This window comes from Bubalus bubalis, chromosome 8 (assembly GCF_019923935.1).
Source record: "Bubalus bubalis isolate 160015118507 breed Murrah chromosome 8, NDDB_SH_1, whole genome shotgun sequence".
Classification (NCBI taxonomy): Eukaryota; Metazoa; Chordata; class Mammalia; order Artiodactyla; family Bovidae; genus Bubalus; species Bubalus bubalis.
Window position 1 is genome coordinate 93,838,485 of NC_059164.1, and position 24,496 is coordinate 93,862,980.

The window sequence follows — 24,496 nt, forward strand, 5'->3', positions numbered from 1 at the left end:
GTTTGCGTTGGGGTTCAGGTCAGGTTTGACAGAGCTGGACACGGGGGGGGGATGTTTGGGATCAAGGTTGGGGGGGGGGCGCTTATGAGCCAACTTCAGATACTGGGAACATCATGTGCTTTAAACTGAGCTTCTGGACTGATGGCATGCCCAGTGTTGGGGTGATGACTACAGGTTGAGGACCGGGAGGACCAGTGAGTCCACAGAGAGGACAAAGGGGAGTCACTGCAGGAAGGGAGGAAGGGGAAGGTCTGTTCAGTGGAAACACAGAGAGACAGGGAGACTGCAGGGGAGGGCAAGACTCCCCCGGAGGATGGTGTCACAGGTCTGAAATGAAGAGGGGTAAGCTGGGGTAATGGACAGTGCAAGTGCCAAGAAGGACAGGTTTGCACCAAAGATATTGTCCCAATGCCTGAGAGTCGTAAAGGGTGAGGGGTGGGGAGAGGAGTGTTGGCAGGGGGTGTGGCTTAACAAGAGAAGTGCTCTAATGCAGACTGGGGTCTGGGGCACGTCAGGTGTCAGGGAGCTAACGTGGATGGGAATGAGGTGGTTCCAGGGGGACAGTGCTGGGCCAGTGTCAGGGGAGCAGTGCTGGGATCTTTGAGGAGCTGGCAAGGGGAGAGTGCAGCCCAGGGAGGCAGGCTGGCCCTCCACAGCAGTGATTCTTCCCCGGGGTGGGGGGGGTGGTTTTCACCCGCGGGGGGGCTGGGGCATGGCCCCCAAGGGAGGCCTATCAGAACATCGGAGGGTGAGCAGTCCTCTGCTCCAAACAAAAACAAACCCAAAAACATCCAAAAAGAAAACACAAAAACATTCCTCAGAGATGCTGCTGATAGGCCAGCCTTGGGGGTCATGCATCCTCGGGTGAGAATCACTGGGGGGGAGGGCAGGTGGAGAGCTGGGCAGAGAGGTGAAGGGTGAGCAGATGAGCCCCCAGGTGGGGCAGAGGGAGGCATCAGAGTCCAGACTGTCAGACAAGGAGGAAAAGGACCCAGGATCAGGCAGACAGGGAGCAAATGGATGTAACTGACAAGGCACCTGAATGAAGGGGGTGGGGTGGGGTGGAATTACTGTTAATTCGTCAGAAAAGAATTGCCAATGTGGTGGTCCCAGAGCTGAGGATGCCTGAGGGCTCTTAGGGCTGATAGAGATGGGAGGACAGCTTGAACAGATGGTGGGTCATGTGTAAGTGAGCAGAGAGAGAGCACCAGAAAGGAGGGGACATTCACGCTGAAGGAAGGGGCAGAGGGGACAGGAGAGCACAGTCCAGGAGAGTGTTTGGGGGAGAGATGACTGCACAGGAGGGAGGGAGGAGGAGGAGACAAGGAGGCTGGAAGGCGCACCCATGACTGTGCAGGCGAGACTGAGCTGTGGTGTGGATCTGGCATCAGCAAGTGCAGAGTGAGAGAAGAGCAGAAAGTGCCACTGTGGGAGGAAGAAGGAGAATCAGGAGAAAAGGCTCCTTGAGAGCTGTGTCAAAAAAATATGCAACAGAGGAGTCTGAATAGAGATATGTAAGGTTATGGGCAGCGACATGTTGGGAGCCTGGAAGGAAACCACATGCTTCACAGGGAGTGAGCAGGGGTTGGTGCACAGGGCATGTGGATTCAGTACAGTGTTTCTGAACAAAGACAAAGATGGCTGTATTGGGGTGAACAGAAGGTAATGCGTGGAGAAGGGAGCATAGGGCAAAGGAGACAACTGACTCCAGCCAGAAGGTTCGCAGTGGCAGCTGAAGGATATCACACGGCTCGAGCGGGCTGCTCCTTTGCTATGTAGGCAGTAACTGAAGAGCAGCAGAGACCTGGAAACGTGACCCAGCAGTCTCCTAAGCGAGGGAGAATGTGGTCAAGAGAGGTACTAAGAGTGAGGACAGGCTCGCTGTGGAGCCTGGTGGCTAAGGCAGGAGAGGCTTGTTGAAAAGGTCAGGAAAGCCCTGCACCAAGTGCGGGGTGGGATAGAGTGTGTAGGTGGGAGTGGACGTGGAGAATCCAGGAACTTTTGCCCCTAGTAACGGACTGAAGGCATGAGGAAGTCCGTGCAGGAGGCAAAGCAAAGCATACATGAGGCCCGCGGGGGAAATAGGAGTGGCGAGAGAAGGCCGGGGGAGGATGAGGTGGTGGCCAGAGGTGCTGGCCCCCTGAAGCCCGTGGGAGACAACTGTGTCCGTGTAGGGCATGGGCAGACACGCCAGGCCAGAGAGAAGCCCACAGAAGCACCAACCTTCTCCAAGAAGGTAGACCAGAAAAGGTGGGGGAGAGCAGAAGGACTCCTTCCCCGTATTAAAGAGAAAGACGCTGACAACAGGTGGAGCATCATGGCAGGAGGGAGCAGAGATCAAGGAAAAGACCCATGAATTGCCCCAGAACTGGCAGGTGGAAGGGGCTGTTGAAAGTGAAGTAGAGGGTCTTGTGGGAGAAAAGGAGGACAGGGGCTGTCAGTTTAGTGCATAACCAGTGTGCAGAGGGAGACGCACACTGGAGTCTGGCAGCCACACAAGGCGATCTGTGGGATTCAAGTTGGTTCAGGGGAGTGGATGGGAGGAGAAGGGACCGGTGGCAGTAAATGGGGGTCAGGAAGGAGGAAGCTCACCACCGTGTGAGGGACTCAGGGGCAGCATCAGGTGGAGGTGACCCTGGGCGGTGGTCTCTGATCTGCGCTTCTGCTCTTCCTGGGGGCTGGAGAGGGTGGAGGTCCAGCATGTACACAGAGACTCTGCCCAGGAGGAGGAGGAACCTTGGCTAGTACGGGGGTTGTAGTCCACGAAGGTAATGTTGGAAGCAAAGGACCACAGAGCGGGGAGAGCAAGGGGTGGGGAGATGGGGGTTAGGAGGTCAGGGTCTCCTGTTTGAGAGGCTGAGAGCTGATGGACAAGAGAGGGAGCAAGGCAGACGGGATGGATGGAGAGTGGTGGGGGGTGGTGGTCATAGAAATCTGCACACAGGTGGGGTGAATGGAATGTGGCCAAGAGGGAAAGAGGGCCAGGGGGACCTGGAATATTTCAGGGGGGAAAGTGAGGTCAAGGACAGCTGGCAGGGGTGCAGCATGAGAGCTGATAGAGAAGAAATGGAAGCAGTGGCGGCCAGGGAAGGAAGGAAGAGGAGGAGGAAGCGGCAGCTTGGGGTAAAGAACTGTGGGCAATGGCTTGACCAAGAGGGAAGAGAGGAGAAGGAAGTTGAGACAGGAAAAGGGAGCCTAAAGACCATAGCCTGGTCTTGGTGAAGACCCAAGGCTCCCAGGAGCAGCTCCTAGGACAACTGGAGACAGGGGCCATGATGACTGGTGGCATGGAGGAAACGGGCAGCTCTGCACAGGGAGACAAGGGAGCTGCACAGAAACAGCGCAGGGAGCCTCGGGGGCTTGAGGAGGGACTCAAGGGGATGGGGTCCAGAGTGGGAAGCAGACAGAATTGGCAGAGGAGTGGCTGGGAATTAGAGTGGCATCAGCAGTGCTTCTGTTATTTACAAGGGACCTCTAAATGGCGGAGGAGGCCTAGAATGTGGCAGAGAGATTCCACACAAGGAACCAGGGGGGAAAAACAGGGACCTTCAAACCATAGGTCTAGTCAGAGAAGAAAATGGGGGAGGCAGGGAGGCACAGGAAGAGACAGTGGAGGGCAGGATGGTGGAGACTGGGGTTGGGGGCTCAGATCAGGAGGCTGGATGTGGGGAACAGAGGGGCAGGCAGAATGGGACGGAGAACCAGAGTCTTAAAGCACAGCTGAGAGGGAGAGAGGGCAAAGGGGAGATCCGAATCATGTCATCAGGGAGCAGGAGAGCAAGGCAACGGGCAGGGGTGCATTCCAGGGTCTGAGGAGGAGAGGGGGGAGCAATGGAGGAGGAGGAGGGAGGAGGTTGGGAGGCAGGGGCCTGGTGTAAATCCTGTGAGCAGTGGCTTGATTAAAAGGGAAGTGAGAAAAGAAGAGAGCGCCAGGCTAAGGAAAGGGAGCCTAAAGGGAAACCGTGGCCCGAGCCTCGGAAGGACTGAATGAGAGGCAGTGGGTGGTTCTGGAGAGAAGGGGGCAGGGCAGGGGATGGAAGGAGTGTGAGCTGGGAGAGCAGGTCCCAGGAGGGAGCACCCCCTATGGAGAAGGGATGACCCAGGGCAGTGATGACAGGTATCAGGGAGCACGGAGAGGAGATGATGGGCCTAGAGGAGAGGCTGACGCTCTCCCTGGGGCAGGGAGGGGAAGGGGAGGAGTGGATCACGTGAGGAAAGGCCACAGGAAGGAACGTCCACATGGGGTCTTGATGTGGCAGGACAGGAGGGTCACCTGGCAGAGACAGACCAAGTGATGGAGAGCAGAGGGCAGGGGAAGGGACACAGGCTGGACAGCAGCAGGGAGGGCAAAGGGAAGAGGGAGGTGGGCAGGTCGGAATCCAGGCAGATCTCGAGGTGCCACCCAGAAGGACTTAGAGTTACAGGGCCAGCCAGTGGGGGCAGAGGCTTGGGGAGGGAGGCGTGGAAAGGGATGGCTAGCGGTGGGTGGGAGCAGCGGCTGCTGCTACAGCCTTGAATGTTGTGACTGGGGTAGAACTTCTTTGCCAGGCTCTTTACTACTACGGATCCGCTGGGGGAGGGGGGGAGGGAATAGGATGGGGCGGGAGGTGGGGGTAGGGAGTGGGATGGGGTTTTGGGAAGGGATTGGGATCAATGGGTGTGTGGGAAGGGTGGAGGGTGGGGTGGGAGGTGGGGATGGGGTGGGAGGGACTGGGTTAGGGTGGGGGTAGGGTGGGGTTTGACTGGGTTGGGGGGAGGGCAGGGTTGGGATTATTGGGGTGGGAGATTGCCGGGGGAACTTGAGCCAATCTCTAGGCACTGGGAACATCATGTGCTTTAACTGAGCTTCTGGACTGATAGAACGTCCAGTGTTGGGGTGATGACTACAGGTTGAGGACCAGGAAGACCAGTGAGTCCACACAGAGAGGACAAAGGGGAGTCTCTGCAGGAAGGGAGGAAGGGGAAGGTCTGCTTGGTGGAAACCCAGAGGGACAGGGAGACTGGGGGGGACGTGAGGACAGTAGGGGCAAGGCTCCCCAGGGGGACGGTGTCACGGGTCTGAGAATGAGGAGTGGCAACCTGGGGTAATGGACAGTGGCAGGCACCAAGAAGGACAGGTTTATACCAAAGATATTGTCCCAATGCTTGAGAGGCATAAAGGTTATATAAGGGTGTGTGAAAAGAATAGTGTTTAATGCAGACGGGGATCTGGGGAAAGTCAGGTGTCAATGAGTTCATATAGAAGGGAACGAGCTGGTTCTAAGAGGACAGTGCCAGGCCAATGCTTGGATCTTTGAGGAACTGACAGCTGATGGGAGGCCGGAGTCAGGCAAGGGGAGAGTGCAGCCCAGGGAGGCAGGCTGGCCCTCCACAGCAGTGATTCTTCCCCGGGGTGGGGGGGGTGGTTTTCACCCGTGGGGGGGCTGGGGCATGGACCCCAAGGGAGGCCTATCAGAACATCGGAGGGCGAGCAGTGCTCTGCTCCAAACAAAAACAAACCCAAAAACATCCAAAAAGAAAACACAAAAACATTCCTCAGAGATGCTGCTGATAGGCCAGCCTTGGGGGTCATGCATCCTCGGGTGAGAATCACTGGGGGGGAGGGCAGGTGGAGAGCTGGGCAGAGAGGTGAAGGGTGAGCAGGTGAGCCCCTGGGTGGGGCAGAGGGAGGCATCAGAGTCCAGAGTGTCAGACTTGGAGGAAAAGGAGCCAGGACCAGGCAGACAGCGAGCAAATGGATGTAGCTGACAAAGGACTTGAGAGGGGGTGGGTTAGGTTTCACCTTCTGCGGTGGAGAGTGGGGCACCATGGTTGTGTTCCCTGGGCTCAGGAAGCCTGAGGAGCAGGGCTGAGAATGGGAGTGGCAAGCAAAAGGAAGCTGGGTTGTATGTCTCTGAGCAGAGAGCTCTGGGTGGGACGTCCACACGAAGAAAAGTGCAGACGGGGGATGGGATGCAGCGTGGAGGACAGCGTCTGGGGGAGAGCTGACTGAGGGGGGGAGGGGGAGGAGGGTGGACAGCAGGCCCAGGGCCCTGTGCAGGTGTGGACAGAGTGCGCATTGGTAGGAGCGGGGCTGGCAGACGCAGGGGGAAGAAGGTGAGAAAAAGGTGAGAGTGACGCCCCAGGAGCTGTGGCAGGGGAGTGCTTGATGAGGCCTGGAGGGAACATGCAAGTTTATGGGGAGCGATTTTCTGAGGTCCTGGAGGAGAAATACAGTGTTGGTCCACATGGCTGAGAATGCGATGGTGGGCAGAACCTGTGGATTCAGGTGTGTCTGCCACAAAGAGGGTTGACGTGGGGTGAGCAGTGGGTGAGGATGAAGAAGGGAGCACACAGCAGAGGAGATGATGGAATCCAGTCTGAAGGCTCAGAGTGTAGCTGAAAGAATCTCACATGTCAGGTAGGACAGGTTTGTCTGTGTTTTTTCACTATGTTGCAGTAGAGAATCAAAGCAGGAGAGACCTTGAAACCAGGAGGATGGGTGGGTGGTCTGTGGGAGGTGGAGAGCATGGAGTGGAGAGGGGGTCCAGCGGGCCAGGAAAGTGAGGGACTGCACATGATGGCACCTGGCAGCCAGGGCAGGAGAGACTTGTTGAGAGGAACACGAATGCAGTGCACCAAGAGATGGATGACAAAGGGCTAGAAGGAGAGATGTGAAGAATGTAGGAACTGTGCTCCTGGAAGTGGGCCAAGGGCATGAGGAAGCTTGTGCAGGAGGAAGAGAGGCACGAGGGCCAGCAAGTGAGGAAGTCAGGAGAGGTGGGTGAGACCAGTGGGTAAGATGGTAGGGGTAGTGGTGGTTTGAAAATATGGAGACAGCCTTGTCCGTGTAACATCTGGTGAGATGGTGAAACGTCAGAGGGCACCTGGAAGCAATGACTTTCTCCAAAATGGTAACCCCAAAAGTAGCATGTGTTGCTGTGAATTCAGATAGCCTGGTTTCACTCCAGCATGCTGGGGACCAAGAAGCTGGCGTTCGGGGAGCATAAAGGCAGGTCCAAAAAGAAGTTGAGGGAAAGATTGGGGAATGTGTCGCAAGACTGGCAGCTGGGAGAAGGAGTAGGATGAGATGTTGAAGAGGAAGCAGGGGGGCTCCTGAAGACAAGAGCAGGAGGAAGAGTGGGTGAGGGGCCGAGCCAGTCCAGTGGCAACCAGCCTGGAGAGAGAGACACTGGAGTCTTGGGCAGCTGTGGAAGGTATCTTCAGGATACGAGCTGGGTTGGGGGAATCGATGGAAAAAGAAAGGAACAGGTGGCACTGAAGAGGGGAAAGAATGTCATGAACTTGCTGGGGCTCCAAGGAGGTAAAGGGGATGCTGCCAAGAAGAGCAGGGCAGCCTGAGGGGCTCCCAGTCCAGGGCTCTGACAGATTTCATGAGGCAGGAGGCTTTTGTGCGGTACTGATGCCAGACAGCAGGAACAGAGCAGAGCTGAGATACCATCGCCAGGGCCTTTGAAGACCCAAGGCCCTCGGAGCAAAGCGCAAAGGGCCACAATTGACACAGAGGACAGAGCAGGGTTGTGTCATCAGATAGACGCTGGCAGACAACCTCAGGGACACTGGCAAGGACCAGGTGGAACCCAGTGTGTGGGTAGTAAACTTGTTCAGTAGTGGCATAGGGATGGGTGGGAACTAAGGTGGCACCAACATTGCCGCCCATCACCGAACCGGGGTCCTTGCTATCCCTTGGCTGTTGAAGAGTGGACATTAGCAAGTGGCAGAGAGACTGCACAGAGAATCAGGGGAAAGCAGGGATTAATGTGGGCAGGAAAGGGCCATAAGAGGAGAGAGCAGTGGGTGGGATGCTTGAGGGGTGAGGGACTCCTCTTTGGGTGGTTGGAGCCAAACAGCAGAGTAGGCAAGGCCGAACGGGGAAGCAATTGGAGGGTCGTAAGATCTGTACATGGGTGCTGTGGGGGAATGGTGGCCTACAGGGAAAGAGGGGGGTCTGAACCTGTCATCAGGGAGACCAAGGCAATGGGCAGGGATGCACCCTGGTTCCAGTGGAGGAGAGATGAAGCAGTGGAGGCAGGGGAGGGACAAGATGGGGAAGTGGGGGCCTAGTATAAAGTCCTGTGGGCAATGGATTGATTAAAAGGGAGGAGAGAGGAGGCAGAGAGAATGCAAGACTGAGGTAAAGAGAGCCTAAAGGGAAATGGTGGCTGGGGCCAGTGGGAGGATCAGGCCAGTGACAGTCCAGGATTTAGGAAGGAGGAGGAGGCATAGAGGGGAAGGAAAGAGCTAGGAGAGTGGGTCACAAGAGGGAGCACCCTTTGTGGAGAAGGGATGACCCAGTGCAACTTGATGGGCATCAGGAACATTGAGATGAGACCATGGCCCTTAGAGAAGGGCCAGAGAGGGAAAGGGAAGGAATGGATCACACGAGGAACAGTCACAGGAGGGAGTGTCCACGTGGCAGTCTCAATGTACCACCAAGGGAGGGTCACCTGCCAGCGACAGATGATGGAAGGTGATGGGAGGTGCATGAGGCGGATGGGGAGGGGAGAGAGGAGGAAGGAGACAGGCAGGTTATCACCAAGAGAACAATGAGAAGAGGGTGGTGGCAGGTAGGAATTCAGATAGATGTCAGAGGTGCCATCTGGAAGGAAGTTCACAGCATCGGGGCCAGCCAGTGGGGGCAGAGCCGTGGAAGAGGAGTGGAGAGGGAGGGGTGGCTAGCAGTGGGCGGGGAGCAGTGGCTATTCTTAGAGCCTCAAATGTTGTAGCAAGGGTGGAACTTTTCGGCCAGGCTCTTTATTACGGATCCAGCTGGGACAGAGTGGGAGCTGGGGGGATGGGGTTTGGGGTTTGGGGAAGGGGTGTGGATAGAAGTTGAATGGGTCAGACAGGAGAGCAGAGATGAGATCAGTGGGGGGGGGGAGGGTTGGGAGTTGGGACACACGAGCCAAGTTCCAGGCACTAGGAATGTCATCTACTTTAACTGAGCTTGTGGGCTGATCACAAGTCCAGTGTTGGGGGTGATGCCTACATTAGGAAGAGGGAGGGTAAGAACGCTGAGTCTACCCAGAAAGGACAAAAGGAGAGTTGCTGCAGGCAAGGTGGAAGGGAAGCACCTGGAGGGCAGGAAAGACAGATGGACAAGATTGTAAGGCCAGGGGTTCACAGATCTGAAATGAGGAGGGATGAACTATTGAAAGGGACAAATGGCAAGCACTGAGAAAGAGGAGAAGTGGACCAAAGATACTGTCAAAGTCTTGAGAGTCATGAAATGTGGGCAGCAGGAGGGGTGTGTGGAGTGTGGCATGAAGAGACGGGCGAGCCCAGTGCAGGGGAGCGTGTGGGGGAGAGGTGACTGCCCGCAGGGAGGAGGAGGAGGGCCGAATGGCAGGACCAGGGCTCTGTGCAGGTCCAGACTGAGTGTGGAGGTGTTGGGAGACGGGCTGGCAGGAGTGGGGGCAGGAGCATGTGAAGAAGGTCAGAGGGCCGTGATGAAAGGAAGAGGAGGAGAGTCAGAGGCCAAAGGGCCTCGAGGGCTGTCAGGAGAGGGTGCGATGAGGGTCTGGATGGAAACGTGGAAGGTTAGGACAGGCAGCGACGATGTGGGGTCGTGGGGCCCGAGAGGTGAGCTCAGCCTGGCTCCTAAGCGTGGGCTGGCGGGCGGAGCGTGTGGATGCAGCAGTATGTCACAGTGTGAGTGAGGCAGAGACGGCTGAACCGGGCCGAGCAGCGGAGAGGGGACTGAGAAGGGTGCGCAGAGCAGAGGAGACGACTGAGTCCAGCTGGAGGGGTCACAGTGGCAGCTGAGAGACTGTCACGTGTTCAGGGAAGACTGCTCCTTTGCTATGTGTGCAGTAACTGCAAAGCAGCAGAGGCCTGGAAACGGGGCCCAGGAGGAAGGAGGTTTGGTGAGTCGTCTCCAGCTGGCGGGCAAGTGTGGTAGAGGAGAGAGGGTCTGACAGATCAGAGAGTGAGGAAGGTGAGGCGATGGCGCCAGCAGGAGAGGCTTGTTGAGAGGGTCAGGGAACACACTGTGCCCAGAAGGACGGCAGGGAGCTAGGATAGAGTGGGTGTGGAGAACCTGCCCCCCAAAGTGGGCCAAGGGCATGAGGAAGCCCCTGCAGGACGAAGCGCACAGCACACAGCGAGTGAGGAAGTGGGAGAGGTGGGAAGAGGCCAGCGCAGGATGGGCTGCTAGAGGCAGTGGTGCAGTGGAGATGGGCAAGGTGAGAAGAAACAGAGAGGGCCCAGAAGCAGCCACCTGTTCCAAAATGGCAGACCTGAAATGGAGGCTCCTTCTGGCTGTTTTTAGAGAGCATGGATCCAGTGGAGCACTGTGTGGACCAGGATGTGGCAGTCAGGAGCAGGGGCATGCCTCAGGAGGAGGGGCAGACAGGGAAGACCTCACAGGACTGGCAGGCGGTAGCAGATAGGGTGGATGCTGTGGATGAAGGGGAGTATTTCTCAGAGAGCGGAAGAAAAGGCAGAGGATGGGGCAAGGAATGTCCAATCCCCACCCAGTCTGGACAGCAAGAGCCCGGCATCCTAGGCGGTGACGAGCAGGGAGCAGACTGGGCAGGCAATCTACGGGACAAGGGACAGTACGCACAGGACAGGGAGGAAGCCTCGTGACTGCGGGGGCAGCTGCTGACCTCACAGCTCCTAGAGAGTGGTCTGTGTGGTACTAAGGCCCATGGTGGGAGCAGAGCAGAGAGGACCAGCTGAGATGCCATGGCCTGGTCTTGGTGAAGACCCAAGGCTCCCAGGAGCAGCTGGAGACAGGGGCCATGATGACTGGTGGCATGGAGGAAACGGGCAGCTCTGCACAGGGAGACAAGGGAGCTGCACAGAAACAGCGCAGGGAGCCTCGGGGGCTTGAGGAGGGACTCAGGGGGATGGGGTCCAGAGTGGGGAGCAGACAGAATTGGCAGAGGAGTGGCTGGGAATTAGAGTGGCATCAGCAGTGCTTCTGTTATTTACAAGGGACCTCTAAATGGCGGAGGAGGCCTAGAATGTGGCAGAGAGATTCCACACAAGGAACCAGGGGGGAAAACAGGGACCTTCAAACCATAGGTCTAGTCAGAGAAGAAAATGGGGGAGGCAGGGAGGCACAGGAAGAGACAGTGGAGGGCAGGATGGTGGAGACTGGGGTTGGGGGCTCAGATCAGGAGGCTGGATGTGGGGAACAGAGGGGCAGGCAGAATGGGACGGAGAACCAGAGTCTTAAAGCACAGCTGAGAGGGAGAGAGGGCAAAGGGGAGATCCGAATCATGTCATCAGGGAGCAGGAGAGCAAGGCAACGGGCAGGGGTGCATTCCAAGGTCTGAGGAGGAGAGGGGGGAGCAATGGAGGAGGAGGAGGGAGGAGGTTGGGAGGCAGGGGCCTGGTGTAAATCCTGTGAGCAGTGGCTTGATTAAAAGGGAAGTGAGAAAAGAAGAGAGCGCCAGGCTAAGGAAAGGGAGCCTAAAGGGAAACCGTGGCCCGAGCCTCGGAAGGACTGAATGAGAGGCAGTGGGTGGTTCTGGAGAGAAGGGGGCAGGGCAGGGGATGGAAGGAGTGTGAGCTGGGAGAGCAGGTCCCAGGAGAGAGCACCCCCTATGGAGAAGGGATGACCCAGGGCAGTGATGACAGGTATCAGGGAGCACGGAGAGGAGACGATGGGCCTAGAGGAGAGGCTGACACTCTCCCTGGGGCAGGGAGGGGAAGGGGAGGAGTGGATCACGTGAGGAAACGTGACAGGAAGGAACGTCCACACAGGGTCTTGATGTGGCAGGACAGGAGGGTCACCTGGCAGAGACAGACCAGGTGATGGGAGGCACCCAGGGAGGATGGAGAGCAGAGGGCAGGGGAAGGGACACAGGCCGGACAGCAGCAGGGGGAAGGAGAAGAGGGAGTGGCAGAGAGGCATTCTGGCAGAAGGGCCACCCAGAAGGACTTAGAGTTACAGGGCCAGCCAGTGGAGGCTGAGGCTTGTGGAGGGAGGCGTGAAAAGAAAGGGGTGGCTAGCGGTGGGTGGGAGCAGTGGCTGCTGCTGCAGCCTGGAATGTCGTGGCTGGGGTAGAACTTTCGGCCAGGCTCTTCAGTACTATGGATCCGATCTGCTGGGGATGGGGTCGGGAGACAGAGTGGGAGGTGGGTATCAGGAGTGGGTAGGGAATGGGTTTGCGTTGGGGTTCAGGTCAGGTTTGACAGAGCTGGACACGGGGGGGGGATGTTTGGGATCAAGGTTGGGGGGGGGCGCTTATGAGCCAACTTCAGATACTAGGAACATCATGTGCTTTAAACTGAGCTTCTGGACTGATGGCATGCCCAGTGTTGGGGTGATGACTACAGGTTGAGGACCGGGAGGACCAGTGAGTCCACAGAGAGGACAAAGGGGAGTCACTGCAGGAAGGGAGGAAGGGGAAGGTCTGTTCAGTGGAAACACAGAGAGACAGGGAGACTGCAGGGGAGGGCAAGACTCCCCCGGAGGATGGTGTCACAGGTCTGAAATGAAGAGGGGTAAGCTGGGGTAATGGACAGTGCAAGTGCCAAGAAGGACAGGTTTGCACCAAAGATATTGTCCCAATGCCTGAGAGTCGTAAAGGGTGAGGGGTGGGGAGAGGAGTGTTGGCAGGGGGTGTGGCTTAACAAGAGAAGTGCTCTAATGCAGACTGGGGTCTGGGGCACGTCAGGTGTCAGGGAGCTAACGTGGATGGGAATGAGGTGGTTCCAGGGGGACAGTGCTGGGCCAGTGTCAGGGGAGCAGTGCTGGGATCTTTGAGGAGCTGGCAAGGGGAGAGTGCAGCCCAGGGAGGCAGGCTGGCCCTCCACAGCAGTGATTCTTCCCCGGGGTGGGGGGGGTGGTTTTCACCCGCGGGGGGGCTGGGGCATGGCCCCCAAGGGAGGCCTATCAGAACATCGGAGGGTGAGCAGTCCTCTGCTCCAAACAAAAACAAACCCAAAAACATCCAAAAAGAAAACACAAAAACATTCCTCAGAGATGCTGCTGATAGGCCAGCCTTGGGGGTCATGCATCCTCGGGTGAGAATCACTGGGGGGGAGGGCAGGTGGAGAGCTGGGCAGAGAGGTGAAGGGTGAGCAGATGAGCCCCCGGGTGGGGCAGAGGGAGGCATCAGAGTCCAGACTGTCAGACAAGGAGGAAAAGGACCCAGGACCAGGCAGACAGCGAATAAATGAATGTAGCCGACAAGGCACCTGAATGAAAGGGGGTGGGGGGTAGGATGGGGGGTGGTTTACTGTCTATGAATTGGGAGTAGATTGCAAGCATGGTGTCCCTGAGCTTAAGGTTTAAAACTCTTTAGTAGGGCCAAGGGAGATGGAAGTAATGACTGAAAGGAAGGAGCGTTGTATGTATTTGTGCAGAGAACACTAGAGGGGATGTCCACACAATGGAAGGGGCAGAGGGGGTGGGAGAGGTAGTGCAGGAGAGCGTCTGGGGGAGAGATGACTGCTAGGAGGGAGGAGGGCAGGAGGGCAGACAGCAGGCCCAGCAGGTTGTGTGCACTTGTGCAGAGAACACCAGAGGGGACGCCCACACGATGGAAGGGGCGGCGGGGGTGGGAGAGGTCGGGGCGTCTGGGAGAGGTGACTGCCAGGAGCGGGGAGGAGGAGGAGGGCGGACAGCAGGCCCAGGGCTCTGTGCAGGTCTGGACAGAGTGTGGAGGTGTCAGGAAGGGGGCTGGCAGGTGTGGGGCAAGAGGGTGAGAAGAAGGTGAGAGCGCTGTGCTGAAAGGAAAAGTAGGAGAATCAAAGGCCGAGGCTCCCCGAGACCTGATCAGAAGACTGTGAGACAAGGGTGTGGATGGAAACGAAAGGTTACAGAGAGGGGCAACATGGCGTCATGGCGCCCAGGAGGTGAGCTCAGCCTGGTACGTGAGGGTGGGTTGGAAGGTACAGCGTGTGGATTCAGCAGTGTATCAGTGCTGAAGCAGAGAGGACTGAACTGGTTTGAGCAGATGGTGAGGATCAAGAAGGATGCACAGGACAGAGAAGAATGAGCTGGAAGAGTCAGACAGTAGCCTCTTTAAAGAATGTCACATGACTAAGGTTGGATAGTTTCTTTTGCATTTGTGCAGTAGAGAAGGAAGTCAGGAGAGATGATGAAATCAGGCCCCAGGGGTAGGAGGGATCAGGTGAGCATTCTGAAACAGGTGGTAGAGGAGAGGAGGTCTAATGGGTAAGAAGAGTGAGGAAGGTGAGGCGATGGCACCCATTATCTAGTGTGGGAGAGGGTAGTTGAGAGGGTCAGGGAACACAGTGCATGAAGTGTGACAGCAAAGTGGCAAAAGGATGGAGCCGGATGTCCATCCAAGAGCTCTGCCCCCATGAGTGGGCAAGGCAGTGAGCAAGCCTGCACAGGAGTCAGAGGACAGCACGGTTGAGGCCATGGTGGAACATGGGAGAAGTGGATGAGGCAGAGGAGGATGAGCTGGTAGAGGCAGTGGGCTGTAGAAAGTGTCTGAAACAAGGCTGTCAGTGCAGAGTGTGACTAGATGAAATGATAGAAGGTCTGAAAGAAGCCTGAGGGACCTGACAAGACAGGTACTTAGAGATGACTGGGAACAGCATACAGAGTCACTGCAGTATGTTGCAGACCAAGAGCTGGCTACAGGGGAGCATGAGGGAGGCTCAACGAGAGAGCAGATATCAAGGAAAAGCCCACTGCCCCTGTGGGCAGGTGGTTGGGGAAGCAGGATGGCGTGCTGAGGACAAAGCAGAGGGGCTGGAACACAAGAGCGGAGAAAAGGCAGAGGATGGTTGAGCAAGGCTCACTCGCACTCAGCATGCAGAGAGAGAGACTTCGGGTTCTGGAGAGGCTGTGAAGGTGGTGGGCCAGTGTTGAGATTGGTGAGGAGAGTCAATGGGAAAAGAAAGGGACAGGCAGCATGGAGGGCAGGGAGGACCTCATGGCTGTGTAAAGGGTCAGGGTAGTTAAAGGGGGCTCCACAGAAAAGGGGAAGACAGCTTCAAGAGCTCCCAATCTGGAATCCAGCAGATCTCACGGGCAGGAGGGGTACCATATGTGGTATGGAGGCCAGACAGTAGGTGCAGACTAGTGACTATAAGAAAGCAGAGGTGCCGTCTGTCACAACCAGGAGCAAGCACTGTTTTATGGGAAGAGAGACAATGCAGAATGCTTATGGAGGGAGAGGCTACAACATGGTCAAGTACAAAGCAAAAGTGGTACGGTGCAATCAACTGGATTTTTAAAGAACTGTATTTAGCACTGAGAAAATATGCCTCCTACACATACTTGATAAAGTGTTCTTATGTTTGTTGTTTTTCTAATGAAAGTGAGCAAAGGAAAAATGGAAAGAAGTGGTTAAAGTGGGAACTTAGTTGACAGTATACATATAAATCATTCTTGCAATTATTAAGGAACATTATTACAGTTTTGATGCAGAGTGCTACCTGTTCAATTTGATCACAATTAATGAAATAAGGAAAAATGGGAGAAAACATAAAAAGAAATCGTCACAAGGAACTGGTGGCTGCCTGAAAAAAATCTATCAGGTAATTATGTCAGAGTGGGTGGATTCAAGAGAATAAATGGTCATATAGAGAGAAAGTCAAAAAACAAAATCTGAAGGGAGAGCATGAGCAGCAGTCCTCGTGCCATCAGTACTCCGGACGTCAGAGATGGTAACGCATGCCAGAGGATGGGGGTGTTTGAACAATACAGAGTAGGTTCACATTTTCACATACTGAAGGCATTTAAAGGCCAGACTGAACCAAACCTGGGGGGTACCAACCAGCAGAGGCTTTTTCTAAGGCTACAAGAGAGGGAAGAAGAAACGAGTGGATGTCCCTTGGTCACACTGCACTCTGGAGAGGGGTTATCCTTCAAGAAAGGCAGCAATAAAGACGACAGCTGTCAGTGATGGTGGCGAACGTGAAATAGGACAGGAAGAAAGGTTCAAAGTCAGCACAGGGGAAACGTTAAAAACTTCAGTGTTTGGAGAAGGGGAAATTGGTTATGAGATGAATGAACAAGTGAATGAGTGTCTCAGGCTTGAACCTTGGCCAGTCTCTTTAACAGGTCAAACTTGGAGGAATATGGACTCTCTAGCTAGACTCATAAAATTCTGGTGATAAAGGGAATGGATATATTGTGGCTAAATAGTAATGTTCAACTTATCCTGCCTGCTTTTTTTAGTGTTTGAACAAAGATTGCAGATTATGAGCTTAGCTTGGAAGAATGCAAGGTTTCATTAAGGATCAGTAATATGAATCCCAGTGAGTGGTTGGAGGTGAGTCAGAGTAAAAAGAAACTGAGATAAATTTTACTTAACTGAAATTGTGGCTTTAATTCGGAATGTCAGGAGTTAATATGATCAATACTGAACAGCAAATAATGGAATGGAAACAGCAGCTTCAGAGAAGAGTTTGGAGTCCATCAGAATCCTGGGGTAGCTCCAGTTAATATAAAGGTTTAAGGAGGTGTGGGCAGAAAGTTGAGAACTACAGTATGAATATAGGTATGCATCATGTGAAAGAATTGTGAGCTGTTAAGTGGGAGGCAGCATCCCTGGTGAAAACCAGAAAAAGATTCAGACATGTACTGTTAAATGTGACCTTGGTATGGACATTTTCTGTTGAGGGCCATTTAAATTTGCTCAGATGGTTTGAGTTAAGAAATATGATTCTATAAGAACTGAGAGTTCAATAATAAAAGAAATATAGGGATTAGAATGATTCTGAGTAAGTAATCAAACAAAAGGGTATGGTCATTACAGAGGTCCCAAGGAGGGAAAAAATTCATAGAATGTTGCATATATGTGTTGTTACTGGTGTAAAAAACATGAAGAGGAAAGAAAGTTGCCGTGTGAGAAAGGACACTAGGAAAGTATGCTGCCTTGAAGGCTTTTCTGACAGTTTTTAAGTAAAGGGTAGTTGCTGGAGGACAGATCAGTAGGACTAATTGAGACTTAAGATGTTGATTACCCTTTTTATAATTTCCCAATATTTCAAGGAAGGAGTTATGGTAATACCTGATTTTGAGTTTAAATTTTTTTCAGATGGCACAGATTTTTTTGTACACTTTCACAGTAAGGAGAAATGGGAAGGTTTAAAGATAAAGAAAAGATAAGAACAACTGACAGAATAACTTTCTGAGGAAACTGGTGGGTCTCTATCTTTTGAACTGTGAACGGCTTGATTTTTAAAGAGTTAGGTAAAGGGAGAAAGTGGATAGTTTCAGAATACCTTCTATCTATTAAGTATTTACTATGTGTCTGGCACCATACTCATCACTTAATTTCATTTTATCCTTACAATAATTCTAAAAGGTATACAGAGACCAAAACATTTGCCTACAATTAAGCACTCAGTCTGTAGCAGAGTCAGAATTCAAATCCTAATTATTCTGTCTCCAAAACCTATTTTCCTTCCTAGTCTGTGTAGTTTTCAGGTTGAAGGAAGGAAATCACAATCTATAGAATTTCTATTTTTTTTCCTGTAACTATGTGGAAAATATCTTTTCTGAGATGAGACAGGCAGAAGTGATAGATAGATCTTTATGTGATTGGCTGAGATTCAGAATATCTGCAACAGGAAAATGCTGAAAGGAAGGAATAGGGAAAAAAGACTTGTATTATCACCTGTGCCCTGGTATTTCTCTTCTATTCACTGCACAGCAAAGACTTTGGATTGGCCATAGGCTCAAAATTTCATAATTTCTAACACAGACTAAAGAATAGAAAGGAGTTTTTTTTTTGTTTTTTTTTTTTTTTTTCCTAAGCAGGTAACTGATGGGTAAAATCATTGGTAAAATCAGTAAGTCAACCTACTTATTTTTTAAAACTTTCAAAGTTTTAAAAGTCCAAATGTTGAGACTAAATTTCATTTCTTTTATCCAAGATACAATCACAAGAGTTTATAACTGAGTTTGAACACCAATCAGCAAACCCTTTTGAATTTAGAAAATTCTCCAAATGCCAAATTTTTGTAAACAAAATACTAACAACCAAAAAAAAAACCCCAATAACAACCATCAACCAAAAGAGTCCATAGCCAGCAGACCAAAAGCTGAAACCTCTGGGCTAATTTGTAAGATATATGTTTTAAAAAGAAATTAACTCCTTAGTAAGGAGGAATAAAACCTCCCTTATGCTTTCTGTGTTGGTAGAAATGTTTTCTGTTGTTGTTGTTTTCTCCTATACTGTATGTAACTTCTGTAATTTCAATATTGTTGTTTTATGTATTTTTGATATTGTAAAACTGTATTTATTGTATTCTGTTAGAACCACTCCCTGGGATGTGAGGCACCTGAGTTATCAGTTATCCAAGTGAACCTGGGGACATGGGAGGAGCTAGTATTCTCAATTGGGAAGAGCTTGGTTCTTCAATGAGTTTAGCATTTTGGTTCCCTCTAAAATTAAGTGACAAAGTAATGGCATTCCTTAAAAAACAGAAAGTTTGTGGGAAGTAAAAAATGGGGTTAGAATTTTGAAATATGGAGAGGTGGCTACTAGAAAAAGGACAGAGTACCCCAGGATGATGGCAAAAGCCACAGGGCTACATTAAGACTGGGCCCAGATATTGGTTTAGAATAAGGTTAAATGAAACTAGCTACATAAGACTACAGCCAGCTTCATTACTGGGCTGGTGGACATTAGACAAATCTAACCAGAAGGAAACAGACCAGGAAAGAAAGTGAAGTTAAAAGGGAATGGAATAAGAGAAACCTCATAAAAAGGGGTAAAGGAGATAATTAAAGGTTAAAGTTGGATGGCCTAATGTTCAAAGGAGAAATAGTGGAGGCCAGATAGAAAGTGCCTTCCTACCCAGGGGGTTATGGATCCAGGGTGGCTGCAACTGCAGGTCCACCCAGGGCCCGAGGGAACAACCTGGGGTTCAGACCCAGCAATGGTGCCAACTTGAATCTACCTCGTGCTAGAGTTGAGTAGCCTGGTCTATCATCCAACACAGGTTAAGATTGGGCAGGCGCTCCCGGAACCAATATCTAAAAAGGGAGTTGGGAGAGGGGCTAAAGGAAGACAGGTTAAGCCCCAAATGTAACTGAATGATGACCAGGGATAACTATTTACTAGTACTTTTACGATTTCTTGTAACTCTGTAATTTTCCCAATATTTGTTAGCTATATGTTTTTTCCTGTATTAGTAGTAAGAATTGTTCTTTCCTGTACTAGTAATAAAAACTGTTCAAAATCTAAGTGCAATGTGTGTGCTTATTTCGGTACAAACTGGGTAACAGTTGTGAATACTCTGCAGCAAATATGGGAAGAAAAGAACTCAGGTGGGAAAACGGAGAAAAGAAATCAAGTACAATACTTGACATTCACAGGAGGTAGGTCATAATATCTCAGAACCCAAATCTGTAACCACTGTTAACGCTAGCAGTTGGCTCTCCTTCCAACGCGCACTGCCCCCTCCCCCCAACCACGCTCCCAACCCAATCCCCAGGTGCACAACAGGTCAAGCGGATCACAGAGCCTTTCTCAACTGTGGATACACAAATGTTGGTTAAACCAGTCACTAGGCTGAGACATACTCTCAGACACTTGCCTTGTGTTATAGGACCCTTAAAAACAATATATTTTATGATGCCATGGGTCTACTAACTAAAAAGTCCTGAGGCTGCCCTAAAGAAACACCAGGGAGGCCCTGATCCTTCACAGGGGACGTCAGGTATGTGCACCCTCACTAGTGGTGATGCTGTTTCAACAGGAAGTCTCAGTTCTGTTTTGGGCTACCACTGTATACATTCAGTTTCTCTTTTAAGATTAAATGTCCATCATATTTTACTCAGAAACTTGGTTATAAAATTAGTATTTCTGTAGCAGTAACTAACTTTATAAATTTACCATTCATTATCACTACATTTATTAATCCCAGAAAAGAAACAAATTCTTGGACCCCAAGTATCTGCCCAGACACTTCAGAGTTCAAGTGGTAATGCACTCTTAATCACATCTCCTATATTCTGCATATTAGTACCTGCTATTGAGTCATCTTCGGGTAAACGAACCAGAGTATAGCATACTCCCGGTTGATTGTAAGGCAGGCTGGGGGCTGGGACACAACACAGCACTTCATAGGCCTCCGACGGCTCCACCTGCACTGTCACTTTCTCCAGGAGTTGGTCGTTGAGAGTATTGGTACAGTCAAACTGAAAAGTCATCAAATGGGAAAGTTATGAAAAAAAAAACGGTTTTCAAGTAAATTGCTTCTTCCTCCCCATAACCCCCGAGTCACTTCTGGAATCCATTAAACCTTCTCTCTCTAAACACCATGCATGTCTCCCCCTAAGATTTTTCTTGAGACAACAAGGATAAGCTTATTCTTGAGGTCTTTCTTGTTTATATTATTCACCAGTGTTTTCCTCTTTCCTGAGGTTGAGTTCTACCAAACAAGATGGTAGAAGTCTGACAGCTGGTTGAGAATCAAATTGAAATCCAAGTTTTTGGAACAACACACTTAATTTACCCTGATATTAAGTGATGATCATTTTTTCACAGGTTATACTTTATGCTGGCCAACTTTTTCAGACATTTCACTTTTATGTCCTTTTAAGTTTAAATCATCAAAAGTTTCCCATCAAAGGCATCTCTCTAGCTATGGAGTTAGGAAAGAAAACCAGAAAAATGCTGGCAAGTTGGTTCTCTGTAAAAGGAACCAGAATCAAAGACTAAAGGAATTCAGTCAGTTCAGTTCAGTCACTCTTTGCAACCCATGAACCGCAGCACGCCAGAACTCCCTGTCCTTCACCAACTCCTGGAGTTTACCCAAACTCATGTCCATTGAGTCGGTGATGCCATTCAACCATCTCATCCTCTGTCGTCCCCTTCTCCTCCTGCCTTCAATCTTTCCCAGCATCAGGGTCTTTTCCAATGAGTCAGTTCTTCATATCAGGTGGCCAAAGTATTGGAGTTTCAGCTTTAACATCAGTCCTTCCAATGAATATTCAGGACTGATCTCCTTCAGGATGGACTGGCTGGATCTCCTTGCAGTCCAGGGGACTCTCAAGGGTCTTCTCCAACACCACAGTTCAAAAGCATAAATTCTTTAGCATTCAGCTTTCTTTATAGTCCAATTCTCACATCTATACATGACCACTGAAAAAACCATAGCCTTGACTAGATGGACCTTTGTTGGCAAAGTAATGTCTCTGCTTTTTAATATGCTGTCTAGGTTGATCATAACTTTCCTTCCAAGGAGCAAACATCTTTTAATTTCATGGCTGCAGTTATTTACTTAAATTAAATTTAATTTCACCATCTGCAGTGATTTTGGAGCCAAAAATATAAAGTCAGCTACTGTTTCCCCATCTATTTGCCATGAAGTGATGGGACCAGATGCCATGATCTTAGTTTTCTGAATGTTGAGCTTCAAGCCAACTTTTTCACTCTCCTCTTTCACTTTCATCAAGAGGCTCTTTAGTTCTTTTTCACTTTGTGCCATAAGGTTGATGTCATCTGCATATCTGAGATTATTGATATTTCTCCTGGCAATCTTGATTCCAGCTTGTGCTTCATCCAGCCCAGTGTTTCTCATGATGTACTCTGCATATAAGTTAAATAAGCAGGGTGACAATATACAGCCTAGACGTACTCCTTTTCCTATTTGGAACCAGTCTGTTGTTCCATGTCCAGTTCTAACTGTTGCTTCCTGACCTGCATACAGGTTTCTCAAGAGGCAGGTCAGGTGGTCTGGTATTCCCATCTCTTTCAGAATTTTCCACAGTTTATTGTGATCCACAGAGTCAAAGGCTTTGGCACAGACAATAAAGCAGATGTTTTTCTGGAACTCTCTTGCTTTTTATGATCCAGCGGATGTTGGCAATTTGATCTCTGGTTCCTCTGCCTTTTCTAAAACCAGCTTGAACATCTGGAAATTCATGGTTCACATATTGCTGAAGCCTGGCTTGGAGAATTTTGAGTATTACTTTACTAGCATGTGAGATGGGTGCAATTGTGCGGTAGTTTGAGCATTCTTTGGCATTCATTGCCTTTCTTAGGGACTGGAATGAAAACTGACCTTTTCCAGTCCTGTGGCCACTGCTGAGTTTTCCAAATTTGCTGGTATATTGAGTGCAGCACTTTCACAGCATCATCTTTCAGGATTTGAAATAGCTCAACTGGAATTCCATCACCTTCATTAGCTTTGTTCGTAGTGATGCTTCCTAAGGCCCACTTGACTTCACATTCCAGGATGACTGGCTCTAGGTGAGTGATCGCACCATCGTGATTAACTGGGTCATGAAGATCTTTTTTGTACAGTTCTTCTGTGTATTCTAAACTAAAGGAGAATTAATACTAAATCCCTTACCAGAGCCAGTTATGACACTTCTCTCACCTGGAACACAATGTGATTGGTAAACATGTGCTTGACACAACGAACAAAATATTCTGTCTCTGCTTCTGTAAGTTGAACAGGCTCAGAAGACTTGAACAAGGGTCCTAGATTCATAAACTCAGGAATGGCAGCCAGTTGCTCTATCAAGAAAAAAGGAAAGAAAAGAAGGAAGCAAAATAAGACAAGGGAAGATATTACTCTGGGTAGCTAAAATGTTTTAAGAACACTCAATTAATAATGTGTCCCCAAGCTTTAGTGAAGTAATCTTTTAAGAGTTTATACTGTTAATTGGGCTTCCCTGGTGGCTCAGCTGCTAAAGAATCTGCCTGCAATTTGGAAGACGTGGGTTCAATCCCTGGGTTGGGACGATCCCCTGAAGAAGGCAAAGGCCATCCACTCCAGTATCCTGGCCTGGAAAATAACATGGACTGTATAGTCCAGGGGGTCGCAAAGAGTCAGACACAACTGAGCGACTCTCACTTCACTTCACAGTTAATTACTAAAAGCAAAAAATAAAAAAGAAACTCAATTCCTAATTTCATCTGATTTGAGTCCCGTTAACCAAGATACAGGGTAAGAACAACATTCTCAGTAAGCTGACAACTGGAAATTGCCAAGTCCCACAGATTCCAGTAGTCCTAACAACAGGAAGCGATGACAATAAATTATATTCAGTCATATAAAGATTTCCCATACTGAGAACTAGTAAAATTGAATAAAAAGTGGGGGCCTTCATTATAGTTACAATGCCTAGGGAGCTGGGCTACTTCCTCTACACATCAAATCATCATACCTTGGAAAATGTCTTGCCTGGAAGGAGCCAGCTTCTCAGGCTTAGTGGACACCAGTGTGATTTCTACAGAGACAGAGATGAGCAGTTAAGTGAGCTTTCCCTCCCACCATCAAGTCAAACATGCATACAGGAGATGACGACAAAAACTTGCAGCAGGTACACAAGGAGCTACTGCTAAATCATACCAGGAGGTTCTTTGTCACCCTTTTTGGAGAGACATGCAAGGTGTATTTAGTGAACGTACTTCATGAAATAAAGCAAGTTCTAAAAATACAGAATTTGCTTTTATGGACCAGAATATTTTTAAAAATTACTCTTAAAAGAAGGAATGGTTTATAAAAACAAATCTCGTTATTCAGATAGGAAAAACTACTTATGTAGTATCAACAACAACAAACTGAAAATGTTGAGGGCGTAAGATCTTTCATTTTTGGTTCGAACCACTATACGCTTTGTCCATTTATTTTTTAAGCCTCCAAAAGAAAAATTAACTAAGAAGTTAATCAAGATCACAAAACAACACAGGAGGCGACAATACCAGTACAGCTGTGAAACAATGACACCTGACTTCAGAAGCTCCGACACGCAGCATCAAAAGAAGCTTTCATTCTAGGTCACACTGCATATTCTTGCTTTCATGGGAAAACATGGAAAAAAGTTTAAAACCCTAACTTGAAAAATATCATTCATCTTAGTTCTATAAGATTTAGAAGGAGTGACCATTAAAAGAAATATTAGAAAAAATATGCCAACAGTGTATTTTATTGGTGTGAAACTATAAACAGTTTAAAAACAAAGTGTTCTCATTACCTGCTTTCTGTTCAAAGACAGGAGCCGTAGCAAGAGGAATAGATTTCATATCAAAGGGCTTTTCTGAAGGCTCCAGCGTGTACTGGTGTAAGGCTTTTTCCATCCCTGCTACAGAGACTGTTAGACCTAAGAAACAGAACACTCTCAGCACTAGAACTTCTTGCCAATCCTAGGACCCAGACAGGCCCAGATTTGTAATATTTATTTAAGCTTTCTAAAGAAAACTATAACCACAGGTTTATAAGCTAAATTATTAAAGAATATAGGCACTTATAATTCCATCTGAGGAAGCAGAGGAGCTGAGCATACATATTTGCAACAAAATGGAAGTATCTTCCAGAAAACAAAGCAACAGAGCCATGTGGAAACAAAGATAGCATAAGAAAAGGGAAAAAGGTAAACCCATCCAAGAGGGAGCTCAGAGAGAACCAGGAACAAGCAATATTCTTTGGACTTTTACATACTTTTAGGTTTCTCTAGAAATGGAAGTGCATTCTGAGACAGAAACCAAGCATTCTGCCTAGTGAAGCCAGCTCATATGCAAATCATGAGATATGCTTCCAAGACACCACTTGTAGAACAAAAGTATATTTGTCTCCATTCTTGGCTCTCACT

At 50.1% G+C, this 24,496-nt stretch overlaps 1 protein-coding gene across 4 annotated transcripts in view; it reads right to left on the reverse strand.

Annotated features, from left to right (window-relative positions):
* The window catches only part of COPG2 (COPI coat complex subunit gamma 2), a 159,979-nt gene that overhangs the window by 55,872 nt on the left and 79,611 nt on the right, over positions 1–24,496 (reverse strand). For all 4 annotated transcript variants that reach the window (XM_025291538.2, XM_044946874.1, XM_044946876.1 and 1 more), the window contains 4 exons: positions 23,882–24,007; positions 23,072–23,134; positions 22,279–22,418; positions 19,921–20,092 (listed from right to left, as the gene is read on the reverse strand). In XM_025291538.2, coding sequence (XP_025147323.1) covers positions 19,921–20,092; positions 22,279–22,418; positions 23,072–23,134; positions 23,882–24,007 — 501 coding nt within the window. The remainder of the gene's footprint in view (positions 1–19,920; positions 20,093–22,278; positions 22,419–23,071; positions 23,135–23,881; positions 24,008–24,496) is intronic.